The sequence below is a fragment of the Mastacembelus armatus genome, chromosome 15, assembly GCF_900324485.2.
Source record: "Mastacembelus armatus chromosome 15, fMasArm1.2, whole genome shotgun sequence".
NCBI lineage: Eukaryota > Metazoa > Chordata > Actinopteri > Synbranchiformes > Mastacembelidae > Mastacembelus > Mastacembelus armatus.
In genome coordinates, this window is record NC_046647.1 from 18,075,330 (window position 1) to 18,091,780 (window position 16,451).

The 16,451-nt window shown below is 38.0% G+C and overlaps 1 protein-coding gene and 1 long non-coding RNA gene across 2 annotated transcripts in view; one reads left to right on the forward strand and one right to left on the reverse strand.

Moving 5' to 3' along the window:
* The window catches only part of arid5b (AT-rich interaction domain 5B), a 69,578-nt gene that overhangs the window by 28,017 nt on the left and 25,110 nt on the right, over positions 1-16,451 (forward strand). Inside the window, exon 4 of the mRNA XM_026309192.2 lies at positions 1,575-1,805. Within this exon, the coding sequence (XP_026164977.1) occupies positions 1,575-1,805 (231 nt within the window). The remainder of the gene's footprint in view (positions 1-1,574; positions 1,806-16,451) is intronic.
* LOC113131661 (uncharacterized) lies at positions 347-16,084 on the reverse strand. The gene is made up of 3 exons (XR_003295830.1): positions 15,920-16,084; positions 7,157-7,253; positions 347-424 (listed from the first exon to the last, which is right to left on the reverse strand). It is a non-coding gene; the product is annotated as an uncharacterized LOC113131661 (long non-coding RNA).

Genomic DNA, 16,451 nt, shown 5'->3' on the forward strand with positions numbered 1-16,451 from the left:
TACCTGTGGGAGGTTTGGACCAGAGACGCCATATTTTCCATATGCTTTGATCATATTAGAGCTGAAGCAATTAGTTAAATAATTGATTAGTTAATCAACAGAAATATTTCAGTTACATGGGTGGTAGGAAGTGTGTTCTGTTATAAGTAAGTGGGGCTGACTAAAAACAAATTTTAATCTCCATTAGTAACTCCCCATTAGGCCAGGGTATAAAACCATTTCTAAAGAACATGGTGTCTGTGGAATGGAAGACACTTGGAACCACCAGGACTCTTTCTAAAGAAACTGGGCAAGAAGGGTCTTGGTGAAGGAGGTGATCAAGAGCCCAACGTTCACTCATACAGGGCTTCAGAAATCCGCTGTAGAAACTGTTGGAAGGACGACTGTCTCATCAGTGCTCAATCAGGACTTTATGGTTGAGTGTCTAGACAGAAGTCACATTTGACAATCAGCATTTAAAGGACTTTGAGAGTAGATATCTGAGTGCAGATAAATCATATAAATATATATTCAAATTTTTCTTCAAATAAAATAAAATGTGCATAAAATGAAGGGGTCTGTTGTATTTAATTTTGTCAGTAGACATAAATAGATTCATGCATTTAGATTGTTGTAGAGGTAACAAGGTCAGCAGTCAGGGAGACATCCCATTTAGCCAGTCCTCGAGTGTTCAGACACACGTATGCATGCAAACACAGATTCCCACTGACTTTAGTCTAAATTGCTCAGAGGCTTTCCCAAGCTTGGCCTTGTTAAAACAACCTTGTCAGTCAAAATAGCAAGTGTTGATAGTTGTTCTTGACATTCCTTTTGTTATCCTATCAGTGATGCATGTCATGCATTTCAAACATCCAACCTAGCAACATTACATACTTGTACAGATATTATTTCAATGTGTGTCAGTGCAGTGCATTATTTTTTTTACCAGGAAACTGTGTGGCACTTTCAAGAAAACTATTTAAAGCCACAACATGGCAGGATGTTGCTGACTTAATGTGATTAATTTCCGCTGACATGGAGAAAACATTGTGATTGGATATTTAGAAGCAAGATTGATAAATATTTATTATATGGAGGAGAATTATTCAAAAAAAAAAAAAGTTACTGAATGAATTAGCACTCAGCAAGATATATTGTTTTCCTGGGAGTATTTGACAAAATGTCTCAAAAAGCAATACCATACAAACATAAGTTTCTCTTTTTAAACTGTGTATTTACCTAGAATGGATTGATCTAGTATTCACCAGAAGTTACAGTAAGACAAACCTAAAGTCTAAGAGCTTAAACATTATAGGAAACTTTGCAATTTACGGTGAATAATAAGGAGTAAAAGGCTCATATTCCCAGCACTCTGGTAGTACTGTAGATGTGCCAGAATATAATAGTAGCCAAAGAATGATCTATGAGAGAGTAATAAAGTAATAAAATATGAAGAGAAATGGAAGAGTGAATGTGTCCTCTAAAATTAAGTGCTGCCATTCTCTACAAATCTTACAGGAATACTTGAAATATTTCCATAAGAAGCTTTCCCTATTGAAAACTATAACTGCGTGTCTGTATGTTGTGTTTTCCAGGCCAGGAGGAGGATGGGCGGAAGGTTTTGGTCCTCAGTTACCCCCAGTATTGCCGCTACCGCTCAGTTTTGGCACGGCTCAGAGAGCAGCCTTCGACCCTGCTCATAGACCACACGGTGCTAGCATTGGGTGGCATCGCCGCTTTGGGCGGGGCCACGAGGATCCTGTACTGCCGTGACACCTTTGAACACCCCACCCTGCTGCAGAACGAGAGCATCTGTGATGAATTTGGTGAGTGTGACAGCTGGAGATTTGATTGTAGCTGTTTATGTTGTCATATTAGTGCATCTAAAATGCCAACAGCCATTACAGTGGCTGTTTATGGCATTTGGAGCTCCCCATGTCCTGAGCTCTGAATGTAAATATGCACTTAAAACTCATTCTCACAGTACGGTTCATCTCAAACTTTCAATTATGTCATTTTGGTTACCCTGACTATTTGCTCAAATGTGCTTTTAGTGGAACGTGGACTGTGTTTGCATTTGTTGGTCCAAGTAGTGAAATACCAAAAAATATACTTGTCTATTAAAAATTTATTTTGTGCTTATCAAAATGAAAACCATCAAAGGGCAAAGAAAAGCTGCTGTCCTGTGAAAACCATCACCATGTTGAAAACAACAGCATTTCCTGAGCTGTGAAAAACAACCCTGACCATGACCATGCATTTTTCAGATAATTCTATGGGTCTTTTAAGGAGTGCAGTGACTTTTCACATCAAGCCTGTAAACAGGTCTTCTGTAGGACTAGTGTAAATGTGAAACAATTGTTTAAGGCCTTTTGTGGCTCCAAAGGGAGTTGAAATCTGATATGTTGCCTAGAGTGATTGCCTTGAGTCAACAATGGCTGGGTTTGAAGACTCTAAGTTTGAAAATGAAAAGAATCTGGGGGAGTGGTGTTAAAAAAAGAAATGAACTCACAGGACCTTTGTAGCCCCATCCTCATCTCTGCTTGAGGCTATCACCTTGAAGGGTACATTAGCCACCACTAGCATAACACACCTGCCAAAAAACTGTCAGTAGGCCAGCTGCATTGTGGGTAATGTAGGCAAGAGGTTCTGACAAAAGAATAACACATGGAATAAAAAAGATCTCAGGATCCGTTGTTTAACCGTTTTTCCTTTAAGCTTTGAAAAAAATGTTTGGGAAATCTGTGGTTGTGAATAAGTGGTTAGAGTACTTTTAAGATGTACATGGATTTTCTCGTTCCACAAAGGTGCACTTAATCTTTGAGTTTTGCAGAAAATAAATAATGAAATCACTAACTTTAGAAAAACATAGTTTTCACCAGACAGTTTCAAAACAGCCCAAAATGAGATACTTTTCTAATACTTGTCTGTCGACTCGGTCTTACATGTAGAAATGAAGAAGAGAAATGTAAAAAGGACAGAGGGAGATTGAGATTTCTATGTTATATATGCAGTTTATTGCAACATTTTCCTGTGGCTGTAGTTTGGATTTGTGTAGAGATCATTAGTCTGTGTGCTGTGGTCCTTTCATGTCAGACATCACTCATTTGTGTTTTGTAAGTCTTCTCTTAGTCCTTTTTGACCTTTCATTTCCCAAATGAATTAAGTCCATCTAAAATGAACATGCTTTCAATCAGCTGTTTTAGTTTGGTTGAGAGTAAAAAGGAATTGAAACCACACACTCCACCATAATTTGCTGCTTGTTTTTCATTTAGTTACAGTTTGGCTGCCCTCAGAGGGGTCTCTATGTTGATGAATACAAGTGACCTCCGTTCAAACATCCTCACCAGTCACACCTACAAAAAGCATTCTGTGGTTCCAGTGAGGAATTTTGAAGTGCTGGAACATGTCTATTTGCTGTTCACTGTGCTTTCAATGCCGCTCATGAATCCACACATTATTATTAACCCCGGGTTGGGGTAAAACAAAGGAATAATGTGATTTATCTGTCTTTATATTTCCTCTGCTCAGTAGCACAGTGGAGCTGAGCAGGCTTTTGTGCAGCATCAATTTGACATTCGCTGTAACAGCTCCTCTGGTCAAAAGTCATTGTTTTTCTTTTCCTGTAAATTTGCCAGTAGGTAATTGCGTTTTAAGAGAGCAGCAGAGGTGAGACCAGAAGGGAAAACGGTTTTAGGCATAGGAAAATAAGTTATGAATAGTAACGCTAACATCCTGTGGCTGCTGTTGCTCATTCACTTGGCTCAATAATGCCATTCCTTTGTCAGCCACATTTAAGCTAAAGGTTTATTTTCAGAGCCCGAGGGAGTTTTACTTTTTAGACTAAGGCAACCAGATTTCTAATGTTATTCACATAAAGGTTTAGTAGGTTTGAAACAGGCTTTTATTTCGGCTTGAATTGCTGCTATGAGACCTGGTTGCGATTTGTTTCAGAGAAGTAGAGCGAAGTCGTTTCCATCATTTTGCCTAGTGAACTAAGTCCTCAAGGCACTAACACACACAAATGTTCTTACATATGCACATAGAAACATACACAGCTGCTCAATACAGTTTACAGGCTCTGCAGCTACAAACGACATATTAAATCCACCTTTATTAGGATAAATACCAGCACTGTGGACATGTAAGAAGTAATACTGCACAGCTGTGAAATATTAAAAGTTTAAAATTGATCTGGGGAACAATTTTAGTACTTTCCTCTATGCTTCCCTCAATGCTAATTTTGACCTTTTGGATACAGCCAAATCTGCTGTGGCAGCTCTAATAGCCGTCCGTCTTGTCTAGGCTAATTCATGAAAGTGTGTCAAGCTACCTCAGGGGGTAGAGAAGACGAGAGGGCTCAGGCAAAAAAAGAAAGAGTTTGAGCGAGCTTGTTGGTACAGTATTGTAGCCATCAGATGAAAGCATGGTGATGAAATCCAGTCTATTTGTGTTAGCCCGGTTATTGATTCAGCATTACAGTGGGTGTATATACATGCTAGAGATTTCTAATATAAAGAGCATCATGTTCTTTTGAACATGAGCAGTGTACTCTGATTGTGATTTATCTGTATTTGCAGATAAGTGGTGAACCACCTGTGTACTTGGGCTGCTCCTGTGTTCATTGATGACTTTGATATTTTAAGTTCTGACTTTGCTGATGATATAAGGTCATTCCTGGCATGACAGTTATCAGAGACTGTGCACTATCTAACGCCATCTGTATCCATGTTCTTTTTTTTTTCTTTCGTCCACTTTACCACCCGCGACACTGCTTTTAAACCAGCTTGAGCATAACTGCAATTGCGTCATTTACCAGATCTTTAGCCCTGTGATCCATATTCATGTTCAGCATCGCCTGTCACCCCTGCAGCTGCTTTCCTCACAGGGATTGACACAGTTTTTGTTTATAATTATCATGCATTCTCTGCCAGCATGGATTGATTATACCCATGCTACTTTGTGTCCCCAATTTAATTTCTTGCCAGGAGGAATGTGATATTACCACTGCACAATTGCAGAAATATAGGTTGTGCAGAAAACCGCACTGGTACAACTGTTTTGTATGTGCACTGATGTTTTAAAAAAAAAAACAACAACAAGCTCTTATATAAATCTAACAATTAGGAAGGTGTTACATACTCTACTATATTAATATTGGCATTACTGAGGCTCATCTGCTGTGAGAACAAGCCAGAAATAGCTTGAGTGGGCCAGGCTTTTGCTGCGCTCAATGACAGATGACAAGTTCAAGGTTTTGTTGTTTGCTGTCATAGTTCTGTTGAGTATTAGTCACATTCGTTTGACAGGGATATTTTATGTGCTACAAACAAATAACATAAACATTTGTAAGCTGAACCTAAAGGTGCTGTATATGCTATGTTCAAACAAGATATACATCGCAGAGCTTTAGAGCATCTTGACAGCTATTCCTTTGGGCATCTGTTAAACCCTTGAAATGTTTTTAAGAGTTTTTTATGGTGCTTAAGGAAAATATTATGACCAACATTTTTCCCATTTTCTCTGATTCTGAAGTTATGCTCCCAGAGTGCTGACCTTCCTCTCCCCTCCCTTCTTTCATTCCTTCAGAAACCAAACACTCCTTGTGTGCACATTGCTTAAATCAACAGTATTTTGAAAGTTAGTGAGGCAATCATGTTTGAGGCAAAGCAGTTGAGAAGAATTGCCCACCTCCTCCTCTTGCATTTTCTCATTTGTCCTATATTCCCCAGGTCTCTCTCCTTGGCCCAGAAACTCTATATTTCATGTTCAGTGTGTTTTGTTTGAAATATCTCTCACTCACTGCTGGTTTGATTTTTATTAAAAAGAAACATTTTCAGTGCAATCCTTTTGAATCCTTTTTTGTAATCCTCCAGGGTGGGAGGAGTATAAAAAATAATTTATTGCTCCAATATATTCACGTTGTCCAGATGCACTGATCATAAACAGAATTTTACAGTCTATTTTTGTACTCGGGTGCGTGTGTGTTAGTTTGGTACATCTGTAGCTGAATTTTGCTGTGCTTTGTGTGTATTTATGAGGGTCTGAGATAGCAGCATCTGTGTTTGACAGAAAAAGATTTCCTGTTTGGTTACTCGTCTTGTCACCGAAACTCATACTGGGATATACTGTACTCGAGAAGAAGAGATGAAGGAAAGGAAACTCCATTTTAGCAGTGAACAGTCTGAATTTTTGAACATGTACTCTGAGATAATATCTTTCAAAACATTCAGTCCTGCTAGCTTGATTGGGTTGGGTCACCAGATGAACATACAGTATGATGTCATTGTTTCCACAACTTGAATCACTTTTTCATTTGCTGTTAAAAAAATGAAATCAGATTAGATGAAATATGCATACGCCAATATTGTCCCATGACAGTCCCGTCTGTTAATGCAATAGGCAAATTGCTTGCTAAACTCATGTTTTCCCATCTCCTCTGCAGAGATGTGTTAACCACCGGCCCATGAATTTTTCATCATTCATATGTCACAGTATACAGAGGCCATAGAGAAGGAATTTTGATGAGAAAAGAGCACATGTTATAGCTATACAGTCAGATCACATTATCAGACCATGCTATTATGAATGAGTTATATAATACATTTTCATGTTCTTACATGTCTCTAAAATAAAGTTTTTACAAGAAATGAAAGCTCCATATTTTTACACTTACTGTAGGCTTATTAGACTCAGTGACTAACTACAGTGTTATTTCCTATAAAAGCACTTTCTCCCACTGGTATCTGCAGCATTAGCATGACTTCTGGGCTGAAAAAGGCACAATCAACCTGATTACCCCTATTATGTCACACCAGCTCTACACATATTGCTTTGCATTGCTGCTTATCTGTTTTTAGCAAACAGCACAGACAGACTGAATAAGCCTGTGGCTATTGGGAAGAAGCTTTTCAGAGGTCTAGACCTGTTATATACAGAGCAAAGGTTTCTGAGCGGAGCAGTGCTGATTGAGGATAATTGACTAGTAGAGGAAAAAAGAACACCCAGGTACACACTTAAGTCAGTTTAAGGATCATATCAGTTAATTTTACATGTCACACTCAATGCAAATCACATATAGTTTTAAGGATTAAAATCTTTTTAAACAATGTCCTCCAACTCCCCAGATAAAAATATTCACACAATCATTTTCGTCACCTTCATTCATTACCCATACCTGCCAAACCCATTCCTTCAGTAGTTTTCCCCGTGTGCTGGCTTTCACTTCTCAGACTATTCCTGGCCCTCTGATGGACGGAGGATGTACCTGCAGCCTGAGAAACAAACAGCAGTCACTACTGTTGCCTGAAAACAAATAACCTTTACTGCATATTAATTGCTTTAAATATAAATACAAACTATATACTGTCTATATATTTGTATTCATTTTCCTAAAAGATGCTAGGGCTGAACATCAATCAAATAATAAATATTAAATAAGACAGTAAAGTGCAGTGGGTTTTTTAGTGATCTATTTAATCTTTCATAAAGTATAAACATTAACTAAATGTGATTTTAAGTTGCAGTAGTTTGAATGTGTATGTTAATAATATAGTAATTTATTTTTAGATTACTATTTGGTGGAAAGCATAGTACCAATGTAGTCAAAATGTGATATTTTCTAGATTGATATAATCATTGAAAGTGTTGGAAACAGTGTTCAGTTTCCTCTAAAAACAACACCCACACCCTAGACAATATTACGTTCACTACTAAACCGATATCACAAATTTAGTAGATTTAAAGATGTCGTTTTTATATCACTACAGTATGACTGTCTTTGTATAGGAGATAGAGAAGGTAAACATTTTGTCATGTTTTTATTGTCACACTATCTTCTCACATTATTGCAGCTGCGAGCAATGACTGTTTTAAAATCTGTCCCTGTATTTAGAGATCCTCCGGCATCCAAGATTTCACAGTTATCTGCCAAACAGGAACCATTTTAAATGAAAGTAACAACCAAATTCACATTATCCTATCTAATATGTGCTTTTCTGCAGGGTTTAATTTTCTGGGTTTAATTTAACACTTTGTAGCTCATGAACGCAGCACTTCTTTTTGTCAGTAGAATATCAAACATTAGGTGTTGGAGTGCCCTTGAATGCACCACCAAATACAGTTTTCTGGCTCCTGCTACCAAGAGTGATGAAATGTTCAGTGAAAATGATCACCTATAACAGGTATGCTGTAACATGAAAGTTCAAATCTCTGCATGTTGGTAGCTTCCTGGAAGGTTGGAAATCAATGCAGAAAAGGTATTTAGTAGGCATAGTTTAACTCACAGCTCACAGCAAATAAACATATCTCCTGCATGCTATTAGCTTGTCCTCCTAAGATGAGTGATAGCTTAGATACAGCAACAGATATGACATGATGGTTACACATAGTTTGACAGGTCATTATCAGGTTTGGATATAAAAAGATAAAAAGGCCATGTTTTTGTTTTTCACATCAGTTAGCCATAATGTAATTTAAAACCCTGAGAAACTGCAGAACATGTTTAAGTACTTTACACTTCATCTGATCAGGCCAGCTTGACCTCATTCATCATGGCTTAGATGATCATTCCATTAAAGCAAATGCCAAATGTGGAAGGACTGCTGTTGTGGAGTGAGGTTTAAATCAAACACACTTTATTTAGATGGTAGATAAATACAGTGGGTTTGTAGGTGAGTACAATAATATTTTCACAAAATCCCAGATGTGAGCTGTGATGCAACTCCTGAATGTCCCTGATAAAAATTACCGAACAGCATGTTGCAACCTGGAGTGAGCATGTCTGACTCATCAGTGTAACTGTAGATGGGGTTTACAGAGCCTGTCTCTGTCAGTATGGCTGGTGTAGAAACGGCTCATGAATGCAGCCTTATAGTCTGCAGGTGGAGGCTTGTTGCCAGTTGTTGTTTCTGAATAAAGCTTGTGTAACTTAAGTGACGTCAAAAATCATTGTTGCACCAATGATACATGACGGTAGCAAAGTGAGGATTATACTGTATGTGATGACTGTGATTGATGTTTCCATTTTTCTCTCAGCATAAAGCAGACATTTCTTGGAAAAGAGAATGTCTACTTACAGCAAATGGTGTCAGTGCTGGCAGCTGATTTAGACATATGTTTACAACAGTGTTACTTTATTAAACATTCAGCTACTTTCCCATTAATACAAAACAGTAAAAGCTTGTTATGTTTTTGTTTGTCTGTACGTTTTTGGACTCACTGTATTCTTAAAATACCTTCCATTAGCATAAAAAGAAGAAAAATGAACTGAAAGATAAAAGTATCTATTGGCCTATTTTGTTATGGGAATGATGATTATTTATAATCACTGTGGCTTAATACTCTGTAGCTTTTCAAAATGATAAAGTCCCTGTGATTGGGCTCATTGGTCGGCTCAATCCCATCAAGTGTAACTAGAGCGTGATCTATTAGAATACATATGTTTTATTGATGTATGGGCCTCGTGTTTATCCTAGCATTCATTTATTTATAGGTCGATGCTGTGATTTTTTTTTTTCCTCCAGTAATGAATAGGATAAGCCTTGAAGCTTATCCACTGCTCCCTTTCATCTCTCCCTCCCTCTCTCTCCCCATTCCCTCTCTCTATCTCTCCCTCCCTCTCTCCTTCTCTCTCTCTCTCTCCAAAAGCCAAATTGAAATACTGTATTTTTTAAAGCCCCTGTCCTACTGAGTTGTTGCTGCAGTCTGTCAGTATCAATGATGTGGAAGCATTTGAAGGTTATCCTGTTTTTAGCAAATCCTCCACATTATGTAACTTTGACTCTGTTTTACTTTTGGCACTCTTGGAACAGTAGGGTGTGTATTTGGGGCAGTCCCTCTGCGTATTCTTAACATTTCTTTGCAAAATGAGATTTATTTTTTAATTTCCTCTGCTGGAACAATAGCCATTAAAAGCTACTTGCCAACACTTGGGCACAAGCAAAAGCTGAAATGACATGTTCACTTGTCAGATATTTACAGACTTTATTGTGTAGTAGAGTGTTTGTTTCATTTTTGTCGTGACAGCAAAGCAGTGCTGTGAGTTATTACAGACTATTTACACACATAATGTGACTTGTTGGGCTTTAGCCAATGCCAAAGAGCTTTTTCTTGTATAATTACACAGTGTCTGTGTGTGTCTTGAGCTAAATACTGGGTGATATTAAGTTCTCCAGAGTCAGAGGCCATTGCATTCCTCAGTGTGTATTTTTATGTGTGTGCATGGATCTGGGTTAAGATTAAAGCCAGCCATGTCTCAAATGTGATCTGTGTTCATTAGTACTTAACAGGCAATGCTGCCATCATGAGATGATCACATGAGGTGGACAGATTGAAACAAAGCAAGAGAAAAAAGAAAGGAATGATGGAAGGCATGTGAATGAATGATTTCTCCCTGTGATTACAGCTTATTCTGACTACAAATGAAGTTTGTGAATGTTCTTTGGTAAAACATGTAACACTGTGACTGTGTACCATAATTTCCTATTTACTTTGTAAATGGAAAGCTTGAGTCAACAGCCTTTATGAGTTTGCGCAGTGGTAAAGTACACACATTCACACCCCTGTTGAAACACACACCCCAATGAATCTGATGAGAATGATTTTATAATCCGTCGCAATAATAAACTTCTTTGAACAGTTTAATTGGCTCTTCCTGGAACGGCACGGCTTCGCTTCATTTGATCTGATGAAAGAGTAATGTTGCTTCTCCCTAGGGGGAGCATGCACAACGGCGCACAAATAATGAATTAAGAACACTACCCTTTTTTTCCAAATGACTGCCATAATAAAACAGAAAATTCATACAGCACTTATATCTGTTCTCCTCTAAATTGCTTTCATGTTTACTTGCTTATGTATTTAATTTCTAGAGCTTGTTTAATGTGAAAATAATTCTGATTCCTGGAAGTAATGGATTGCAGTCACATAGAAATTCATTGTCGTCTGAGAGCACCATTGTCATTGGAAACATTTGGGAAGGCTCCAGAGATATTCCTTTTGTGTGATTCTGTGAAAAGTCACACGTTCTGTACACTGTTCTGGAAAAGCTGGTACTTTGAGTAGCCTGTATGGCACGGAGTGAAATTTGATTTGAAGGCATCTGGTGTATGTAAAAGGGAAACTGAAGTACTCCATGCAAAAAAGGAAAAAGGAATATGTAAAATTGAAACTGACAAAGTCATGATGGTTTGGGAGAAGGTCCCTTTTCCTCAGCTGAGGAATATTAACAATGACAGTCTGAATGGAGAGTCTGTGTACAGCAACACTATGGTCACAGAAATGAGCTCATTACTGGCAAATACATTATGTATGTGCACATACACCCATTTATGTTAATATTACTATGGTGAGCATATTCCATTTACATATCCATTTGCTAATTGTAACCACTGCATGCCTGATCCTGAAGGTATTAAATCAGTGTGAAACCAAAACCATAACCTCAACCAAAATTACCCTCAATTCTACCCCTGAAAAATCTCTTTCCCTAGTATGGCTTGGCAGGAAATCCTCTCTCTCGCAGACACATGCACAAACGAAACGGTGCATATGGCTCAAAGAAGGTAAAAGGACAATTTACATGATTTTATAAGTGCCAGGTGAAAATATGGGAGAGTATTTTTAATGTCCTGGTAAATACACATTTGCTGGGATGTGGGCTTGTCTCCATGGCAACGCTAGTCAGAGCGTGCCTGGTCTAGCGTTTTGACAGGTTTCCCTGATGATGATTGATAATTACTACCTGACTTGTTGTCCTCGTCTCCGCAAACATATGGCGGGAGCTGCCCCCCGCCATACATCTGCCAAAATGTTCTCTTTTCTGATAATAGCTTTTTAATGTTGCGTTTTGTTGTGCATGCATAGCAGTCACACCAACCCCACCTCTTTATAATTACATTTGCTGCCGCTCACATAGTTATTACAGAAAGGAAAAAGAAATAGATAGAAGGAGAGCGGGAGAAAGTCAAAAAGAGGAGGGGGTGGGTATAGAACTGAGTTCACTTTGAATTGATGTGTTCCTCCCAGAGCTCCTGGATTTAAATTTGACAAATTGTCAAGATTAACACAAAAAGAGGATTTTTATAGCATAGTCACATATTAGAATATAAACAGCAGATAATAGCAGGTGTGGTGGGCTGTAGTTTAAAACGGCAAGTGAGACTCTTTATTCCATATCCATGCACGTAGTATTTTATTATGCCGTATGTTTATATGCATAAAGCTCATATTTAGATGCAGTTGGAGCCAATCTTGTTATATTCACAGAGGACATAGAGGAGGACATCAATCTATAAACATGATTTATTTACTGCACACTATCTACCACGGCATTAGCATAGACCCTCTATTCTGCATCTTATTATTGGACTGTATGCTGAAACCTCAGACTAAGACTTAAGACCCGACCTGCATTTTAAACTTTAACCAGGCTTAAAATAAAGATTGAGGTGAATTAGTATTCATCCTTAGGTTTTATTGAATTACCTGTGAAAACAATATAATTGGTAGAGTTCAGATGAGTTTACATGACAAAAAGGAGAGAATGACTTCTGTTTGAATTCATTATAAATCCATGCAGGTTGGAGCTAGAAGGTTTTTCATGCTTTAGAGTACATTTACACTGATTTTGCTTAGTTACATTTTTTCTTTCATTTATTGAAGCAGCTTACTGGCCTAAATGACCTCTGCCTCCAGGAATAGGAATATTATTATCAACACTCTCTTTCATTCCTGTAATTTTTGACTTCAGTGAGCTAAATTAACTTATTAGACTCAAGCACCTGATTTTACACGTCTGTAGTTCATCTAGCTGTCTGTAATTCAACTAGTTCACCTATATTGGTTCATAAAATGTGTGGCACACCTGCGGCAGGCAAAGGCATGGTGTTCTGTGGAAACCGAAGTCATTTCTAATACTGTGTGATTGAGGTCTGCCACAGGCTATGGCAACAGACAGGCTCTGTGAAGGAGATAATGATGCATGCATACACAGCTGTCAGTCAACCAGCTAAGGGGAATCATCTTTGAGGAAAATAAAAACAGACTGTAGCCGATATAATGCAGTATTTGTGTAGGAAATGATGGGTTTGGGAAATAGAGTGGAACGGGGTGTCAGCTGTTGCAAACAGGGAAGATCTGTCTCCCCAGACCATAAAATCTCACATGAATTCCTGTCTTTGCTGTGTCAGTGTATTTATACGTGCATTCTGAGCACATACATGGTGTCCATTAGAGAGTGATTAAAGGGTTGGTCTAACCAAATAACAAAATGTGTTTTTCACTTACCACTAATAGTATGCAGATAGTTTTAGTTGAATTTGTTCAAAAGAATCTGTCTCCACCCCATAATAATGAAAGTCAGAGGAGTTTAGTTTGTGGTGCTCACATTGATAACAATTCATTAGCAAAATGTGCTCCCAGAGGAAGAGTCCTTGCTATCCTCCCAGTGGGGAGGATCAAGTAGTAACTGAATACTTGTCTTTGAACATATGTCTCTCTGTTTATTTAGCACTGTGTTAACCAAAGCTTTCATATTAATGATGGATTTATGACGCTACACTTATCCTCAGCAGCTAGACATCTTATTGTTTTACTTATAATACATGATTTTTGTTTTACCATATGCAGCTTTTTTATTTGTTTCTCACCGCACTCATTAAATACATTTCACCAAAAACTCCACTACCTGTTCAGCAGCAAACAGCAGAGAGCTAACGTTAGCAGCAGTTTTATGAGATGATAATGTCAATGTTCTGTTTTTTTTTTCAATGAATTGATTTAAAAAGTATTTAGTAATGTGATCATCACAAGTGTGTTAGGATTGAAAACCCTTAGAGACAGTCATCTTTAAAAGTGAATAGCTAGGTTCTGATATCGGAAACACAAACATAACAAACACCAGTGTGGGATGTTTGCCTTGTATTTAAAGAGTGACTGAAGCAGAGTAAACAAGGTGCTGTGTGGCTAAAAAGAAAGACCTGTTTAAAAGAAGCTGTGTTGAAGACCTGTGGAAGAGTCGGCTTCACCTCGGGGGACCTTTGTTAGAGCTTTTTTAGTAACAAGCCAGAATAATCCCTGGTTTTTACTCAGGCACATGCTCTAATAGCCTTGTATTACAGTGATTTTCAGTGTGTCAGTAGTCAGGACAAGAGTTCCTGATACGGGTGCTCTCTTCAAACACACCACTGTTCACTGGCTCTGGTGAATAATGTAAATTATCGCTCTCGCTGCTTGGTAACGTTCTTTTTACTCCTTCTTCTCTGACTGCTGTTGTTACCACTCTTTCCTCTTCCCTCCTTTTGCTTGGAGGTGAGGTTGTTGTTGCTTGGACATGTTTGTGTAATAACAGTAACTTATATCCATTGTTATGCCTCAGAAAGAGCGAAATGCAGTCCTCATTAAATTCAGAATCACTCTCAGCCACAGTGGTATAAATATATCTACTTATGTTGCATTCACAGGTGAAAACAGGCAAGAAAATAACACCGATGATGAAAATATTTCAGTATTATAGATGTTAAATCCCCCTGAGGTTGACCTGATATGAATCACTGTACTCTTACATTCTGCTGTGAAATGTTTTGCAGTTTATCATTCATGATCTCCCTCTGTGTAATTATGAGAAATTAATTAACATTTGTATCATCTATCAACCTACGTTCTGATGATTAATAAAAACAGTGTACTCCGTCCACCCACACACTCTGTCTCTCTCTGTGGGTGCATTGTGTAATTTTTGATGATTACAGTGATAGAGATGCTTAAAGTATTGCTGTTCATTACATTTTTTTTCATGCTTTCAGTGCGTCTCAAAAGACTGTGTGCAGACTCGTGCCTCAAGCATAGGAACAGAGGGATAACTCTGCTGTCAGATGTGACAAAGTGAGAATTATATGCATGTCAAAAATGCCTGATATTAGTATATGAACTGCAACAGTGGCTACAGTCAGCAATAAAATGATGGAGAGGAGGGGAGTGCTTCACACTCTCTGATTTACATATGGAAAATTAAGAGTGTAGTTTTGGTTTCAAATGTGGGGGTGCAGTAGTGAAATATGGTGGTGGTGCAGTCAGAGAGGAAACAAAGAATACTAATCATTTACATATATTTATATTACTCTTGCAAATAAGAAAAGTGACATTGGTTTGTCTGCCTTCCATACACCTAGCAACACAGCCCACAGCTCATAAAGCAAAATAGAGTTAAATAAATACACAGCTTCTGTGTGGCCTGAGAGGTGAAAAATGATGCAAAAATATCCACCATGCACTTCTTCTCATTACTAGCCTTTCTGACTAATAGCAACTTTGCACCCACAACCTCTAGAGATTCTGGAAAACAACACCCTGCAGTAGCTACTTTTGCTAGGTGCATGGGGATAAAATCTGAAGGTTATTTAACAGACCCTGATGTACACGGCGTTTTATCGGACACAGCAGGTGCAAAGTCTGCAGGTCACATAGTCCAAACAACTATCGTGAGAGCAGGACTCATATCCATATTGAAAATACCAGAATTTCCTTTTAATCTGTCTGTGAGTGAGAATTTTCTTCTCTTATTTCGATTATGGCAGTGAGAGACAGCGATTGGAGAGACTCCAGTGAGCAAATCTAACTGAAGCTAAATCCCCATAGATTATGTAAAATAACATATAGTATATCCTCATTCATCATTCATTTGAAAAGCAAATGTCCCTCATTTAAATTTCTTGTGAATTCATATACTGTATGAATAAGTATTTAAATACACATACAGAGGCATGTAATGTGCTCTTTTTCAGGGGCTGATGTGGAACAGAGAGGTCGTATAAGTTCAAATGTTTATTCCATAAAACTAGCCTAGCATGAAAACGTTAATTTAGATGTGAGCATAGGAAGGAAACATTAGCTCAGATATTGTTCTTAACTTAACAGAAACACATATTTAATTTTTGCTCACCTCCTGAAACCTTCAGCAGAAATAACCTGAAGTCTCTCCAACCTCTGCGATCTTTGATGTATAGTGAAGACACCCTGTCGCCTGTCACTGCTGGCTGAGGAATCAGTCATCGTTGCCTTTTCTATATTCTCTCTGGTACTGTAGCCTTGCTTCTTTGGAGCCTTCCCTGTCACATCTCTGTACCTCCAGTGGAGTTAAAATGTTCCACCAAAGTGTAATATCACTTCACTGATCACACATTTAATGCTCCGCTGCTCTACAGATTAAAGTCTGTTTCTCAGGAGTTGTATCAGAGGGTGTTTTATATCATGATTTGTTATGTTTTATTCATTATTTCTTAGGTTTTATTTACTTTTGGTTTTTTTTTGCACTCTGACAGATGTTATTGTGAATCATCTCTCTATAATTCTGTTGTTTCTAATTCTAATTTGACTCACAGATCTCTGCTTCTGTTTTCCATTTAAAAAGTTCCCCTTTTCATTAGCATTATTGGTTCATACTGAGGATCTTTTCTGTAATCTACATGAAAATG